Genomic DNA, 16,832 nt, shown 5'->3' on the forward strand with positions numbered 1-16,832 from the left:
GACTGTACTGACAGCTGACAATCACAAATCAAGTGAATACAATTGTTACTCTATAAGTCTTGAACCTATTAAACGTGGCCGTCCCGGAGGCGTGTCCCGGAACGTAAAGGCATCATTTGGCTAAAATGGCGCCGCTGCCCGCGCTCCGAGTGTGGCTTCTCTTCTCCTTGTCTGCGTTCGTCACCGTGTCCCTGGGCTTCGGGCTCCCGGCCCTCCTGAACGCCGCCACGGGAATGCTGGGAGTGCCGGAGGCGAGCGTGACCGAGTGCGTGGTGGTGTGCTATTTGCTCTTCGTCCTGTACATCGCGACGCCTCGGATCCCAAGAGGACTGGTGGAGGTAACTTGTGGGGACAGTGAACGCATCACGAGTAATACTATCACGAGGATACGGAGTGGTTTCTTGCCACGGGTTCTCCAACTTTTTGGGTTCCGGGAAACTTTAAAAGAGGAGAAATGTTTCCAAGGAACCCCCTCACACTAACGCGTGTACTCCAAAATGGCATCGGAACTAAAGAGTTGCAGATTTATAGTTATTGTTTATTCAGTATTGTTTATATATAATTGCATTGACATAACCCATTATCTAGAGAAGTTCATTTATTCTATTTTCAAGACAAAAAAAGAAAAGAACACGTACAATAATAAAAGCATTGGGGGGGGGGGTAAATAAAGTTGTATTTTTTTCAAGAAAAAAATGTCAATCTTTACAAGAACAAAAAACATATCCTCTCAAGGTAAATTTTTTTTAATCTTATCAGGTTAAAAAATCTTCTGAGATAAAGTCCGAATACTGATACTGAATTAAATGTTTTTAACAAAGTTCACCCCCCCTTTTGAACCTATTCCTAAGCCGTTTGCTGAAAACTCACCTATTTGCGACACACCATATTTTTGTTGTCTAAGGGTGCCAAGGCCCTGGCTACAAGGAAAGTAATCATTGGTGTCAAGGAAGTACATTGAAGTGGCAACTACAGTATAAAATTTTTTCGAGGGGCATCAATTACAGTACTCACATTGTGTTTTGTTGTTTGCCATTTGCCGCAGAGCTTGGTCCCCATCTGTATTACTGTACTGTATATTTATTTAAAAAAATACACATTTTGTTCTTAAAATAATAATAATAATAAATATTAAATAAAGACTTTATTCATGTAGCTTGTCAGAGTTATGTGATGATGCGTCACAATCAAAATGACCAGAACTTGTAATTGGGCCAAAGCTAAAGTAGTGCTTGCTGTAATTTGTTTGTTTTCTTGGTATGCTGGTCCCCATGTGTAATGTTGGTATGCACTTTTTACTTGACTGCAAACTATTTTGCAAACCCCCTCGGGGGATACAATATTCTGAACACTATATTAGTGTTGTGTTTGGTGCAGGTGACAGGAAAAGCGGTGTTCATTACGGGTTGTGACAGCGGTTTTGGTCTGGCACTAGCCGAACATCTGCACAAACTTGGGTTCACCGTCTTTGCGGGATGCCTGCTTAAGGTGAGTGTGGCACTCAAGTGCAAAGAGTGTCAGGCTTCTATAGGGTAAGGTGTTTACGACAGTGTGAGAATACATTTTTGGAATGTTTGATTCATGTTACATTTTTTTTTGTTCATTGTTTTGTTAACAAATGTTAATTTCATAGATAAGGCCAAAAGTAAAGTCATTTCAATCAAAGCTTCTGCAATTTCCCTTTAAATTATGGTAGTAACAAGCAAGGGTTAGGGTTCCAAAATTTGGTATCAAGTGTTAAGGTTGCGTGGAAGGTTTAGGCGGGTCTCAAAGTAAGATTTTAAGACAGGATTGGGGTTTCAAAATAGGAAAAATCCAAGATGCCCATAACAACACATTTGGGATGAGGAAATTGATAGCTTGTTCCGAACTACAGTAGTTGCATATGTTACAGTTTGAGCAATATCGAAAAGGTCCTCTGTTTATGACGAAATACAATTTCTGTGGCCCCTGCAATCCATCTGCATTGGGGCCCCTGTGGGGCAGTGACCCCAGGTAGCATGTCTTGTGTTTAGACATGACTAGGTGCAAAATGGAGGATAGTTTCTTTGCAGGATAAAAGTGGAGAGGGTGCCAAGGTCCTGGAAGAGTTCCACTCGGCGCGCATGAAGGTGGTCCAGCTCGACGTGTGCAGCGACGAGCAGGTGAACCGTGCCGCCTGGTTCGTCCGAGACAACCTGGAGGACTCGGAGAGAGGTAGAGCAACCGGAGTCGACGGACATCTCTGCTTGTCTGGTAACTTTTTGTGGTATAATGCACCGTCCAGGTCTGTGGGCGCTGGTCAACAACGCCGGCGTGTCTACGTTCGGAGGAGTGGAGTTCACCTCCATGGACGCCTACAAGGAAGTTTCCGAGGTCAACCTATGGGGCACCATCCGGGTCACCAAAGCGCTTCTGCCGCTCATTCGCCGGGCCAAAGGTGGGAGCAACTAATCCACTCAAAAACGCCAGCTTTGGATTTGCTCCAGAGAAAAGCATTGTTGGCATTTCTGTTTCCAATAAGCTAATGCAACTGTACAGATTTGCAACCATTTTTCAATTCAGTCAATATTATTAGCCCCTCTTACACGACTAATTTTTCCACCTTTTAGCGGGTTTTTGGTCTGTATAGACAACACTGACATGGAATGGGGGTGGGTGAAAACACAGGGACAAAGTCGCCCCGTGGGTATTCCACATTCAGAGCTAGAGTCAAAGCCATAACAGAGGAATCCAGAGGTAACAGTTCAGTCGCTGTTCTGTATAAACACCACTGACATGGAACGGGGGACGCAAAGTTGACCTGCGAATGTTCCGAATTAAGAGCCGTAACCAGAGGTAACACAGTACGTCATTCGACCGTTACTCCCTCTTACACTGCCTTGCAAAGGCGTAATTGTTTCAGTTTTTTTTCTCCCGGTTCGCTGTTCTGTATAAAATTTGCAATGCAAATTTAGCATTTTTCATTACGGCTCTGACCTCTGTGTGTAACAGGCTTTTGGTTGCCAGGCCATCTGGCTAAATTAGCGCACAGTCACTGCATGACAACATTGTGACAATTTGCTTTCTTGCGGTTTGGAATATACACATCATGTTTTGACTGATCTTTGTGGTTCGCTGCTATTAAGATGCCAACGAGTGACTCACTAGAGAAGCTGCAGGCCACATTCTTGGCAGGAGTAATTCTCTCAAGACAGCTCAACTTTGGACCCAGAGACTTGTTGTTTTTTTCTGGAACAAAGATGACACTCAGTGCGTTTAGAACAGTTCAGCAGGTCCTTACTATTTTAGAAGTGTTTTCCATTCAAATATTTCTTGTAATGACTTTACTACTGTGTTAGCATAGGTTAGCGATTGACTACGGTGCGTTCCGACTTACAAATTTGGGTTAGTTCGCCACTGTAGGAAAGGATAAACGTCAAACACTCCTATTTGAGATCTCACCCTGACCCAAAATGGCTTCCTCAGTGTGTAATGAAGCTGTAATGTCATAAGAGATCCTGAAGTTGCCACTTTGGCGCCATAACAGAAGCGGCAGGAACTGTCAGAGAACCCAAGGAAGCCGGATTACTGTCCAAACTTTCAAACAGCCACGCGGCATTCCGCAATCAGATACCGTAATTGGGCGCGTGATGACGTCAACGGCAGTTGCTTTCAACACAACCGGGTTTGCAAAGTGAGACTTTGTCAAACTTCCCGTCTCTGTCCCGCCTTTCCGGCATTCTTCCCACGCCCGAGAATATGTCAAAAGGAAGAAGAAGGGCATTAACACAAGAGGGCAGGACAAGTGAGCCTCTGGTGTTAAACTTCACACCGTGGTATCGGCTTTCCGCTATTCCATTTCACATGGCCAATATTCCGAAAACAATACATTTGAGATGAGAAAAGTATATTTCACTTTTTGACCAAGTGTCAGTTGAGCAATGGCACTGTTATTACATGTCATTCAAAAAAAAAAAAAAAGGTAATGAGGGTCTTTGGTTTAGAGGGTAAAAGGGAATTCAAAATTCAAATTGAGCTTTCATCCACAATAAAGCCTAAAATATGTCCCTCCAGTTTCACATATTTCTTGTTCATTGTTGCATTTCTCTGCACAGGCCGCGTGGTAAATGTGTCCGACTCGTACGGCCGAATGGGAAATATCGCTCAGTCGCCCGTGTGCGTGTCCAAGTACGGTGTGGAAGCGTTCTCTGACTGCCTCCGCTACGAGATGAAGTCCTGGGGCGTCAAGGTGTCTGTCGTAGAGCCAGGGAACTTTGCCGCCGCCACGGGCATCCTGAGCCGCAACGTCTTGGCCAGCACGGCCAACAAACTGTGGGCCGAGGCACCGCCGGACGTCAGGGAAGATTATGGGAAAGCCCGCTTCGAGCAGATCACAGCGTTGATGCGTTCGCTGTGCAACAGCGGACAGAAGGACGCGAGTCCCGTGCTGGACGACATCACGGACGCCATCGTGTCCAAGCGTCCGTACACCAGGTACAACCCCATGGAACCGCACTGGTGGATCAGAGTGCAGCTGATGACGCACCTTCCTTCCGCGCTTTCTGACTTGCTCTATTTCTAAATGGCAACATTCCAGAACTTGAAGCCTTTCATTGTTCAAGCCTTAAATTGCAATAGTTTTTTAAAAAGTAAATTATCGCACTATGTATTGTGTTACTCCAGCGCCAGACATGACACGGGAGGGGGGAAAAATATATATTGTGGTCACATTATAGAAACATTGTGTGCACAGAATGAAATGGTGGTCACGAAACACACTGGTATCATGACTCACGAGTTAATTCGTTTCAGCATGAGCGTCTGGGCGCGAGTTGTGGCCTACAGTAGCTCCTTGCGAGTGTTTTTATTTTGTATTTGTGTGTTTGTTTGTAAATCCCTCCACATGCGTGGGCATTACAGTGTGGGTTTAAGGAACAACTTTGACATCTGGTAAGAAATTAGTACGTGCCCCTCCAATAGAAACCGCAATACACGATGTCCTTAAAGTAAGGGTTTTCTAATTCCATTCTCCTCGAAAGCCAACATTGCCACACTTTTCAGAATTGTCTGGAAGCTCATCCCCAGCCTAAAACAAATTGTCATTAGCCGGGCCTCTACCTCACCATTTCTAGAGTAGGTGTGCCCAATTTGCTAACTGAACAATCCAGTACAAGCCATAGCTTGTTTGTGCTCACAAATTAGTATTTTGTGTGCACCTTGTATTTATTTCATAACCCAAAACCACCACCACCACCTATGTCTGGGGCTCCATATGTTGCTGATGAAATCAAAGTAACCTTCTTAGTGTTGTGCACCAGCAAAAATGTAACATACTAGTTTAAAAAAAAAAAAAAAAAAAAAAAAAAAAAACTGCTGTGATCTAATCTTTTGGGGGGAAAATATTTTGATTTATCTGCTTGTCTTTGCCACCAGATGGCGTGCTAGGATCACACCAACATGAAGTGCAAACAAGACAAGTTTTCATTTTGAATATATTCAGCATCCTGTGTATATGATTTCATCATATTGCCATATTGTCACTTTGTTTCAAAAAAAAATATTAAACAGGCAAACTTATTTGACCGCAAATTCCCTTTGATTATTTTATATATGTGATCTACATACAAGTAACTTTCATACAAATATTAACTATACTGTAATTGACTTATTTACTGTATGAGCATACCAGTGTAGGTTCCAACTTACGTACGATTCCTTCAGGGTTACGTGGCCAACGTGAGAACAGATCCACGTCGTAAACCGAGCACCCCCCTGTACTACTTTATACAGATGTTACTTTTTCAAAGGTTTTAATGGTATTAAATACCTATAAAACCATACAAGCTATACGTACTTAGTACAATTGAAAAAGTAACAGCCGGGGAAAAGAAACGAACGAGTGTCTGTAAACCATTCAACGTCCACTAGAGTTCACTCTTTAACAATCATTTGGCGATTACAGGGCCTGGTCCAATGGTAGCGCTCAAGTGAAACCCAAACACGACATAAACACTTAGCATGAGAAAATTTCCATTGAGCAGCCCAAGACTAACACAGCAGACATAAATATTCTCGCAAATGAGTTAGGTGCTCGTCTACATTGGCCACGAATGACGACATAGCTTGCTTACCTTGAGGCGTTCAAGTGCTGCTATCGAATGTTTCAGACGAAACGGAACAAATGTGGCTGTACTGTTTGTTTATATGCTTGGTGGTTGGCTTCGTCAAAACATCAGCGCCTCTATTTAAGCGTTAAAAGCTTGTCATTCGGCCATAAGATCCACGTCAAAAGCAATCCAAAAAAAAGGGTGGTCGCCATGCCCCCCTTGGGTTCAATAATTGAGAGTCGGACCAATCAGCTCCCCCAGCACCATGCTCTCCTTCATGTTGATCGGATTGGTTCTTGGTCTGTTTTACAAGTGATTGACATCATGTTTGTCCAATCCCTTTTGAACACTCTTAACTGCTTTTGCAAGTGGACTAAACTATCCATCCATCCATTTTCTGAGCCGCTTATCCTCACAAGGGTCGCGGGAGTGCTGGAGCCTATCCCAGCTATCATCGGGCAGGAGGCGGGGTACAACCTGAACTGGTTGCCAGCCAATCGCAGGGCATAGACTAAACTAACCATTGTTAAAAAGTCAGGTTGTCTTGACTATATGACAGAAAAAGTGGCATTGGAGAAAATAATCTAATTAGAAAATAAACGGGTAATATTTTTAAACATTGTTGGTACATTTCAATAGTTGGGTACATTAAAACAATTACACGGCTTTGTTTGATGTAGTTTATTACGTCTTTGAAACACTAATAAAATCTTCTAAGTTATAACACCTGAAGATGATCTCTCAGTTAAAAACAGCATTAAGAGCATGACAATAAATTTCACAGCACTGCCTTTTTATGGTTCCACAATAGCGTGGAGCTGTTTGCTTCACTCTCTCGCCCACAGGAGGGTGGAGGGGGGAATAAAATATAAGCAGCAAAAAAGCACCAACGTTAACACGGGTCACTTGTTCGGAATATTCGTCTCGAGTGACTTCCAATGTTTTTGAAGCAGATTTTTGTTCTGTACAGCTGCTCGTGCGGCCGCCATTGGTGCTTAGAGACAAAAGCTACGGCCGTTATATTCAAATCTAAAAAGCAGGGAGATTCTGTGTCATTCTTCTATTTGAATACCAACATTTACATGAAATCTTTACACATCTACTGTATGTGGCTACACTGTTAGAAAAAAAAAAGGGAAACAAACGGTAAAACAAATGTGACACTTGAGGTGCTCGGGACGTGATTACATCACATCTGTACGTCTCCGCGAAATATTTCTCTCAGCTGTGCATGTAGGCATTCACTTAAGATTGCTATGTAAGGACACTTCAAAACTACACACAATGGACATTATATGCACATGGGGGTATTTATTTAAATAATAATAAAAAAACATTAAAAAATCAGTCGAGAAACCCGATAACTCATCACATGCAACATGCAAAGCTTTAAAAGCAGAGGTGGAGAGACCCTTATAAACTCATCCAAGGACCATGCTCATGATCTATGATGAGAAAAGTTTGTTTTGAGGCGCATTTGTGGATTCAATGGGTTAATTTGTTTTGAAAATTGCATGGCCGCCCTGATTAAATGCCCTGGCTCCGGTTGGCCGTATATGGCCCCCGGGCCGTAGGTTCCCCACACCTGCTTTAAAAACAAATGGCATGCAGCATTACAAGTGAACAGGGTGGAGCGCCAAAAACAAATCAAATGAAACTTTGGTTGACAGAAAGCTGTGAAGGCACATTATTAAAAAAACAAAACAAAAAAAATCTCCCAAATCCTCCATTGCGTTAGTCACGTTAGACGACAAAGTGGACGCAAGAGGGGAAGTTTCACAAGACTGAAATGTCACGACATAAGAGCCAATAATAATTATACGCACTGTAACATGAATCCTGTGAGGAACTTGATTTTTCCAGAGAGAAAAAGGCGTTTACTGGACAAAGGCCTTCCGGACGTTTCATCCTGGAATGTGATTCGGGTCAACTCGTCATTAATCTAAAAGCTGAGAACCCACTCGGCTCTTTAGCGAGCCATCGCTCAGCTCAACGCACACCTCGACAACACGGAGATTGTAGCCCCGTTTGCCGCCCAAACCAGGACGAGGAGCAGAATTCCAGATGATCTACTACACGGGAATCCGTTCTCGACTGCCCTTCATCATTTTTCCACTCAGGCCCCCCACCCTTGTCTGCAATTCCTCTTGCTCCCTCGCGCTCCAGATGGAAGAGTCATCATTGAAGCAAAAACGGATGTGCCACGCTCAATCTGGATTACCTACAAGACACTATTAGAGAAAACGACAAATACCACACTCCCACGCCTCCACGAGCTGGAAATCTCCCATTTGTAACATACACCCAGCACATCTGCCACCTCCTGTGACCTCCCCTCCTCCTCTGCTTGCAGCCATGTTAATTCAAGCGCATTGAAATCATCTTTTGGACTCCGTTCCCCTGCAGCTCCGTGGAGATGGCAGGTGTTTTGAAGCCCACTTCCTCCAGAGAAAGTGTCCCGTGATTTCTTCTTCTTCTTCATATGACCTCCTAAGAACCACAATGAATCCCAGGTTGGCGACAGTTTGTTTTGGATAACATTCATGTGAACAGGGGGGGGGACCTCTTTTTAACAGCCATCAAAGGCCAAACTAAAAAGGAGATGTATTTAAATTAACTTTTAAATAGCCTGACCACCCACGTAAGTTTGAAACAACCGAGTTTGTATCTGCCTATTTCTGAAAATGGTTTTGTTACTTAACAGTGGGGCTAATTTACATGATAATCAGCTCCACAGTTTCTCCGCCGATGACATGAGCAGCTAGGGTGGGCGAAGATCTAGAGCCACTTTCAAGCAATGGTCCGTTACACCATCATGAAGAGGCACTACCATACGAAACCACCTGCTCCTGCTATCATGTCAACGCCAATGTGGGAAGCAGAGCTGCATTGAATTTTGACAATTCTGGGGGGGAAAATGCATATTACATCTCCTTGAAAGCATGAAATAAATCTGAAGGAACGGCCAACAAATGTTTACTTAGTATTTGTATTTGTGAGTATTTGTGGCTTGTTTCTGGGGTTTTCTCCTAACAGTTCATTTGATGATGTGATTTGAATGGGTGCGGGGGGTGGATAAAAATGCAGGTTACTGCCCCTGGTGCCTGGTCCACTCTCTCTACAATTACCCCGCCAAAAAAAAAAAAAAATGAAAAAAAATGCACATTTCCACAACCAACTGAATCAATAAATATATTTTGGTCGCTTAACTTGCAAAGGTCACTGATTCACCAGTAGAACTTGGGATCGAGATCTTAAAAAAAGGGGGCTCTGTCTATTTATATTAAAAAAAAAAAAAAAAAAAAAGGGGTCATTTTAAAAAGCAGCTGCTAAAAGGATTATATATATTTTCGACAAACTAAATGCGACTAAGCTATGGAGGTGGAAATACACGACTGCCAGCAAACACATCTGGATCACATCATAAATAAGTGTCCAAGAGGTCCATCGTCCGCTCTCAGGAGTCCTTAGTCTTTTTTTTATTTTTGTCTCCCAACACTCCCAACATTCTTCCTCTTTCGTGCCTTTTTCCCATCCTCCTATTGGAATGCTCAACCAGGCATAAGAAGTCCTGATGAGGTGTGAAGTCTTCTACTGGCTCGATGTTAGTGAGTGTTCTGGTCTGTATAGTGTCTCTTCTGTGTGTCATTTACAAGTGTGTGTGTACATGGTATTGCGTTTTTGGGTGCCGGAAAAGGGTGCGGGATCAGGAGGCAGACAGGGCCTTGACCAGGTAGAGTTTGTCGCCCTGCTCGCTGGTGAAGATGGGCGCCTTTTTGTAGTGTTCCACAAGCTCCTCCATGGAGTTGAACTTGCGCTGTCCAATGCAGTAGAGGCTCTCCTTCAGCTGCACCTTGAAATGCTTGTTCTTGCTTTGTGCCTTCAGCGAGATGGAGAAGTCATTTGGCTTGGAGACAGAAGGGAAACAGTCAGTCAGTAGATTTAAATGTATACAATACGAAGGGGGCACTGGTTTGCGATCGAGTTCCATTACTATGGCAGTGACATAACCTGAAAAGTCAGAACGCACCACAGTCTAATTTCTAGCACATTAATAGAAAATAAATAAAAAACAATAAGTACAGCGCTAACCGAAAATGCCTTCTTGTGCTGCGCGACAATGTATTTTTATGCCGCTGCGCAAACTAGTTAATTGTGATTAACCAAGTTGGGATACCCCACACGTGGGCTTTCGTAGAGAGTGGCCAGTAATAATCCACACAGGCGTATTTTTGTGTGCCGTTCATAACCTCGAAACGCAGTATGTACAGACCATCATAAAACCGATGACTTCCTATATTTTAAGTATGGATTTATTCTGTACTTTATGTACAGTAATATCAGGGGATATTGACCAAGCCCTGCCGCGAAGTCTCAGTAGCAAACGAGTTAAAGTGCTATTGCGACTTTCTTCTTCTACTTTTTTTTATCTTAATGTGTATCTCTATGCATGTATCGTACCACACCGCCCTTAAGAGGCCAAGTCGCACACAGCAGAAACAGAGGGTATATATTTTTACTGGTTTTTAAAAATTTATATTTTAATATATTACTATTTTAATTAAACTAATGTATTTTCCCATTGTTCTTTAAATTTGTATTTAAAGTTGAGTTTTGGTAGTTGAATAAATACTGTTTTGAAATCAATGACTATCACATTAACATGATTTCAATAATCAAAATAATCATGATTATTATTTTTTACATAATCGACCTCGACCTATCACTTCAACATATTTCCTTGACATCAATTCGAATTTAGACAGGGAATTGGCAGCATCTTAGGGTGTTTTAGAAAGAGCACGTAAACCGCTAATATGAGAGTTTTTCAGATAACAGCTGTGGGTAGGTCCCACAGTAAAAAAATAAAATAAAAATTGGCGAGAATAGTGTACTGCGAATATGGAGAGGATTACTATAAATATACAGTGTCAAATAGCAACTTGAAGATGCTTCCCAAGATCAACTCACCGATGACTCGCTGTCTCGAATAAGGAAGTCTCCCTCGGTGCCTCGCTGGTTGAGAGCCACCTCCGCTTGGTGGCGCGTCACCTTCCCGTAGTACCACTCCTTGCCTGCAAATCGTCCGCTGCCAGACGGTGAGATGTAATCACAGTCGGGTGTAGGCGGTCCGGCGGGCCCCGCAGTGGTTTTGTGGGAGGCCGTGTCCAGCACAGTCACGTAGTTCTTGGGCACCAGGCCCAGCTGGCCGTCTGCCTTGCGACACTTCCACCACTCCGGGTCGTTCTCGGGCTTCTCCACCACCTCCATCATTTCGCCCTTCTCAAAGTTCAGCTCCTCGTCATTGTCCGAGCTGAAGGGGTAGAGCGCCTGCACCGTGTGTAGCACTCTGTTCCCATTGGCCGTGCTGTTCACCACGGCTGACAGCTTTTCCGTGAGCGATCCCGACGGGTCCCCGAGGCCGCCCGGCCCCACTCCCCCCGCCGTCCCGTCCACATCCTCCGTGACGTAGTTGGATGGGAACCAGCCGGAGCGTCCGTTGTAGCTGCCGCGCCACCAACCGTCGCTGCACTTCTCCATCACTACCACCCGTGTGCCTTTCACCAAAGAGAGCTCATCCTCGCGCTCTGCAGTGTAGCTGAATTTGACCAGGGCGGGCAGGTTCAGGTCGTACAGGCGTTCACCATTGTCTGCGTACATGTCGGCGTCGGCGTTGGAGGCCGTGTCCCTCATGCCCCCCTTCCTGCTCTTTACCTTCCCAATTCCTGAAGCGAGCAACCAATGACAAGAGTTAAGATGAGTAACAAATACACAATAATAAATAACTGATTATTGCTTTGTGGCATCCTGAAGCAATCAAGGAAAATGGAGGGCACTATTTGGTTACAACCAGCAGATGTACTACCCATTCGGTATCAAATAGTTTTCTGTCCAAAGGAACCCAACATGGCATGAACTTTGGGCAGTTGAGCTCAATCCACACAGACGTCCACTTTGGCACAACTCCTCCAGGCAGGACTGAAACAGCAGTTCAGATGTATCAGACAATCCCCAACCCCATTAAGGATAATATGTAATTAACGCTGCAAGCATCGATGAACGTGCCGTCGCACCCCGTTTTTCATAGATAATCCTCAAATTTATCTTTGAACTTTGAGGCCATGCTACGGCCACATTAGACAACATAAGCAAAACAATTTAGCAATTTTGAATACCTGCTTCCAATTGGGGACTTCCGTTGTAGCAGTTCGTCAAAGTATGAGCACTTGAATTCGCCCAAAATGTCTGTTTTAAACCAAAATGAACTACTTCCTGTTCGACTTCGACCATGGGTCCAGAAAACCTTTTTGTGTGCCCTGTAACAATGTACGGCGGTTAAACTGGTGCCCAGGGTCAATTCTTTCTAACTTTGTAAGGGAAACTACTGAGTGAGTTTTGGGGGGTTGTGCAACTAAAAACACATTTTCATCAGCATTAAGCGCTTGTAAAAAAGATTATCGACTTTTAACATGAAACAGCGCATTTACAAGATGTCCTTCGAACCACCTGGTGCTTTGGCCCTAAATATGTAAATACAATTATTCAAATGCCCATCTATGATTCATCTATCAAAAATTCTGTGAATTGCCGAGATTATATTCAATTATACAAGGGGTGTAGTTCTATAGCAACAACACCCAAATTTGTAGTTGAAATGCGCTGACTACTACTACTGCGTTAGCATAGGTTTGTCATAAATACAGTATTTGTATGGCAAAAAAGGGTAATAAATATTCAACAATCCAATGATGACCAGTAAGTACGGCAGTAACTGAGCATGCCTTCTTGTGAAGTGTGACAACATATTCTTACACCGCAGCGCAAACTAGCTAATTGCCCATCTTAACCTTGAAACGCTGTATGTTGGGACTGTCGTAAATCAAGGACCCTCTGCAGTTTAATCTCACGGCCATCATTGTTAGCATATTTGCTCACAAACAAAATCAAAACAACAGTTTCGTGCATGAGGCACAAGTTGCCCAAAAAAAAAAATTAAGTGACATGCACCATTAAAGAGAAGAAAATAAAATCCCACCCCAGGCAGCAATAAGAATTAGTGGGGGTCATGCCAAAATAAGGGTGGGTAAGTAGGAGTAACACACACACACACACACACACACACACACAAACTGCATTCTTAGGGATTAGACTCAGGAAGGAAAAAAAGGTACGCCGGCGTAGTTATTTAAGAAAAACACCTGCTTTCTAAATCTAGTGGAAAACTTGGAAAGTGTGTGTGTGTTGTGTGTGTGTGGGGTGTAAATGAAATATTAAGTGGTGAAAAAAAAAAACAACGGTTCGCATTCGAAATTGCAGATTCTGCAGAAGGCTCAGTGAGATTTCGTTGGTACTAATCAGGGTGCACTAATCACCTTGGCGCCCTGACCCCAGAGCAGCTGGATGCTGAATCACTGCGCACTCAACCCTCACAGGCAGCCCATGGAAAAGAGAATTTCACTATGAACTCCACATAGGACTGGTCTTTGTGGGCTAAATGATACAAGGTGGTGCATTGTGTCTGCTTCTAAGTATAATGCCGCGCCTACAGTCAGTGTTTTTCTAAAACCCCAAAAAAAAAAAAAAAAAAAAAAAAAAAAAACAGAACAAAAGGAACTTATTGTCACCCAAAACTGGAATACCACAAGTGCCGGAAGTTGGTGGCTCCATGTAATTCAGATGTGAAGCAGTTTCTCAAAAACGCTCGTGAGACATTGTACAACAAATCCAGTGATACACAAGAAAGCAAAATATTAAAACTTTTCAACCATTTTATACAGTCACTGAGTTTGTAAGAAAAGAATGGAGCAACTGTCACTTTCTGTAAAGAAAAAAAACACATTTGGTGCATTTGTCTTTGGAATAGAATGTGCAGTGGTCCCAAGGCATTTGCGTTTTATGAAACGTGATTACACAGATTCCCCAGTTTACGACGTTGCCGACATACGTTTTTATGAAAGAGATGAACTAGGTTACTAGTTACCAACGTACTTAGTTTTTCATTTGATTGTTTTATATTCATGGCTCATAAGTCTTTTTCTACTACTAATACTATTTACTGTAAGTATGACTGATTTTAGTTTTACTACTGCATTACCGTAGGTTAGTAATAGACCAGGGTGCAATCAAGTTAGATAGAAACCCCCTGTAAAACAATTTAGCGCTTTTTTAAAATACAAACACATGTACAACAGACTATGTTTAAATTACCTGCAACAGTATTTCATACTTGTGTGATAGCAAAAATTTGCCCCTGGAACAGATTAATTCCATTTCCACCATGTTTTAAGGTAACAAACGGTGTAACTGTGTAGATTCTCAGACATCCAGGTCATTGTAATACACAAAAGTTAAATCGAGGCAACTACAGTCTTCTCTTTAATCCATCTCTTATTGGGAAATCCAAATAAATTGATTGGAAATGGTTGAATAGCCTCCTGGAAGGGATTGTTGCAAAGTTCTGAGGGTCTACTGTAATCCAAAAAGAGGGGATTACCAGACCCTCTAGCCCTCTCTCTTCCTCACTTCAGTGGTGGTTGTAGAACCCTGAGGCCGAGCTCTGGCAGGCCTGTGATCTCCGTCTTACTGGACAAGAATTTCCACTTGGCAGCATGGCGCACTCACAGATGATGCAGGTCATGCTTTTGTTCCCACTTTCCGAGAGACCAGAGAGCACTTCCAAGGACTCCCATCCCGACCATCGAAATAGCTCTTTGGTGGAAACGAGCAATGCAACAGTACACCAGCGCAATCATTCTTGGACTGAGAATGACTTTGCTCTCAACGCTATCAGTGACTGATGATGTACTGTAGGAAAACTCTCATTCTGATTACGTTTGCGAGACTTGCATAATCAAAAGTCAGCTGGTTGAAATTATACAAGGGAGGCAGGTTGGCGTTTCCAGAACGACGCTGGAAGGATAGCGCGTTTATTTTTTGAGAAGCCACAGATTAATTGTTTCTGAGAGATGTCCAGACCCAAAGCCACAATAAAATGCAACGGTAGTGCTGAAGAGCCTTATTACTTCCAGGTAGAGCCTGTTATTAGTCATGCCACTGTAACAAAGTACAGACTCCATACACGAGCAGATTTACTCATGCGCGACTCAACCAACACGTGTTCTACAAGCGATGGAACGTGTACAACCACAATATGCCTTATGGGATGTTTGATCAGGTGATAGCCGCTAGAAGCCTCCTCTTCACAGCTGGAACTGTCCTGGTTAGCTCCAAACAAACTTTTGGGGTCAGCGCTGGACAAATAAAGCGTCTTTTAGCTCCAGTTGCTGAACATGATGACCAAGTGTTTTATCCAACTGGCCACATTCCCAATGCTATCGCCCTGTTTGGGATTAATTTCTGCAGGGTTTTAATTGAAAATGGAATGCTTCCTAAAGCCACCGCATTTGACTCAATGCTCAAACTCAGTCAGGGTGATAAAAAAAAAAGGTTGAATTTACTGCAAAGCTACACATAGATGGTAGTTGGACAATACTGGGGGTGCTGTTAGAGGTAATCAGTAATGTGGAACTGATCAATTCATAATCTTTCCCTACTCAGATCTCCGTTGGGCCGAGCAATCCTATTTTGGACTGAAGTACCGAATTGTAAACCTCCACAGAAACGCAGTTTAACTGACCATGTTGGTTCAAAATAATGCAATAATTGAGGAAAAAGGCACAAGAACATGCAAACTCCACACAGGAACCCAGAACCTCAGGACTGTGATAGCTAGCAGTAATAGGGTGCACTGTTATTTAAAATGTGTACAAAAAAATGTCCCCCATCTGCAATTGAGTAAATAAAGCTCAAAGGCCACAATTTGTAGAAATGCGGTACACTACCTTGGATAAAAAGCATTTACCTGAATACACTCCAAAAGTAATGGTTTCTTCTTAGCCAGTCATTCGAATTTTCATATTCCTACCAACAAATAGTGAGTGAAAGACCATTTGATGGAAGGTAAACATGGCCAACTCCACACGAACCCAGCAAGCAAGTGCACTGTTGTGGAAGTCGAGTGCTTACCCCCAAAACCCATAAAGTGTGACACCTCTTGTCTGTGACCTAGAAAAGGTTGAGAGGAGAAACTTCTCCAAGTCACATGCTTTTCCCTGTGCATTTTCTGAGAGGGGGCGATGCGGGGGAAAAGAAGTCGACTCAACACTCGTATTTTAAATAATCATCCAAAACGTCTGTTGGTGACCATTTGTAGGTGGGTGTGCACGGCACGAGGGGGAGAACGTGGTAGAGTGGCGAGGGGGGTCTGTTTGGCAAACAGGCGCACACAGGAACTGGTTTTGTTTTTTAACTCTTGTCTGCCTTTGCTAGCGGCTTGTCCCATTGTGTGCCCGTGGCCTTCTCGACCCTCAGCTTCCCTTCATTTCAGGGCTCTTCCTCTGTGGACGACAACACCCTGCGTCAGGCTGTCTGACAAAGCCGGCCGGGACATCCCCCAGCTTGGGACACAATGCAGTCACTTGGACTGAGTGATGACTGTTTCGCTCATAGAAGCTAAAGGATAGTTATGAGCCAAATTAAACTAATGCATTGTGAAAAACGGTTGTACACCCATACCGATTTTTAACATCTTAACCGATATCTTAAATGTTTGAGAACACACACGACAAGGAAAACATCACAAAGTGTCTGCTTATTGCTCTTAGTGTGTGGTGTACTAGAGATGATCAACACAACACAAAAACAAAGATATCTCCTCACTTTAATCACTTTAATATACTATAATCTTTTAGAGACATCTTACAA

At 43.2% G+C, this 16,832-nt stretch overlaps 2 protein-coding genes across 3 annotated transcripts in view; one reads left to right on the top strand and one right to left on the bottom strand.

Moving 5' to 3' along the window:
* The first annotated feature begins 73 nt into the window (after nt 1–73).
* bdh1 (3-hydroxybutyrate dehydrogenase, type 1) lies at nt 74–5,541 on the top strand. Its single transcript, XM_061666965.1, has 5 exons — nt 74–338; nt 1,378–1,488; nt 2,055–2,196; nt 2,267–2,419; nt 4,077–5,541. Exons 1-5 carry the CDS (start codon nt 126–128, stop codon nt 4,541–4,543), a joined length of 1,086 nt encoding a protein of 361 aa, XP_061522949.1. The 5' UTR covers nt 74–125; the 3' UTR covers nt 4,544–5,541.
* Nucleotides 5,542–6,743: 1,202 nt separating this feature from the next.
* nck1b (NCK adaptor protein 1b) overlaps nt 6,744–16,832 on the bottom strand; it is a 28,821-nt gene continuing 18,732 nt past the window's right edge. For both annotated transcript variants that reach the window (XM_061666740.1, XM_061666741.1), the window contains 2 exons: nt 11,040–11,794; nt 6,744–9,975 (listed from right to left, as the gene is read on the bottom strand). In XM_061666740.1, the coding sequence (XP_061522724.1) occupies nt 9,775–9,975; nt 11,040–11,794 (956 nt within the window). In that variant the 3' untranslated portion in view covers nt 6,744–9,774. The remainder of the gene's footprint in view (nt 9,976–11,039; nt 11,795–16,832) is intronic.

Source organism: Phycodurus eques, chromosome 21 (genome assembly GCF_024500275.1).
Source record: "Phycodurus eques isolate BA_2022a chromosome 21, UOR_Pequ_1.1, whole genome shotgun sequence".
Lineage (NCBI taxonomy): Eukaryota > Metazoa > Chordata > Actinopteri > Syngnathiformes > Syngnathidae > Phycodurus > Phycodurus eques.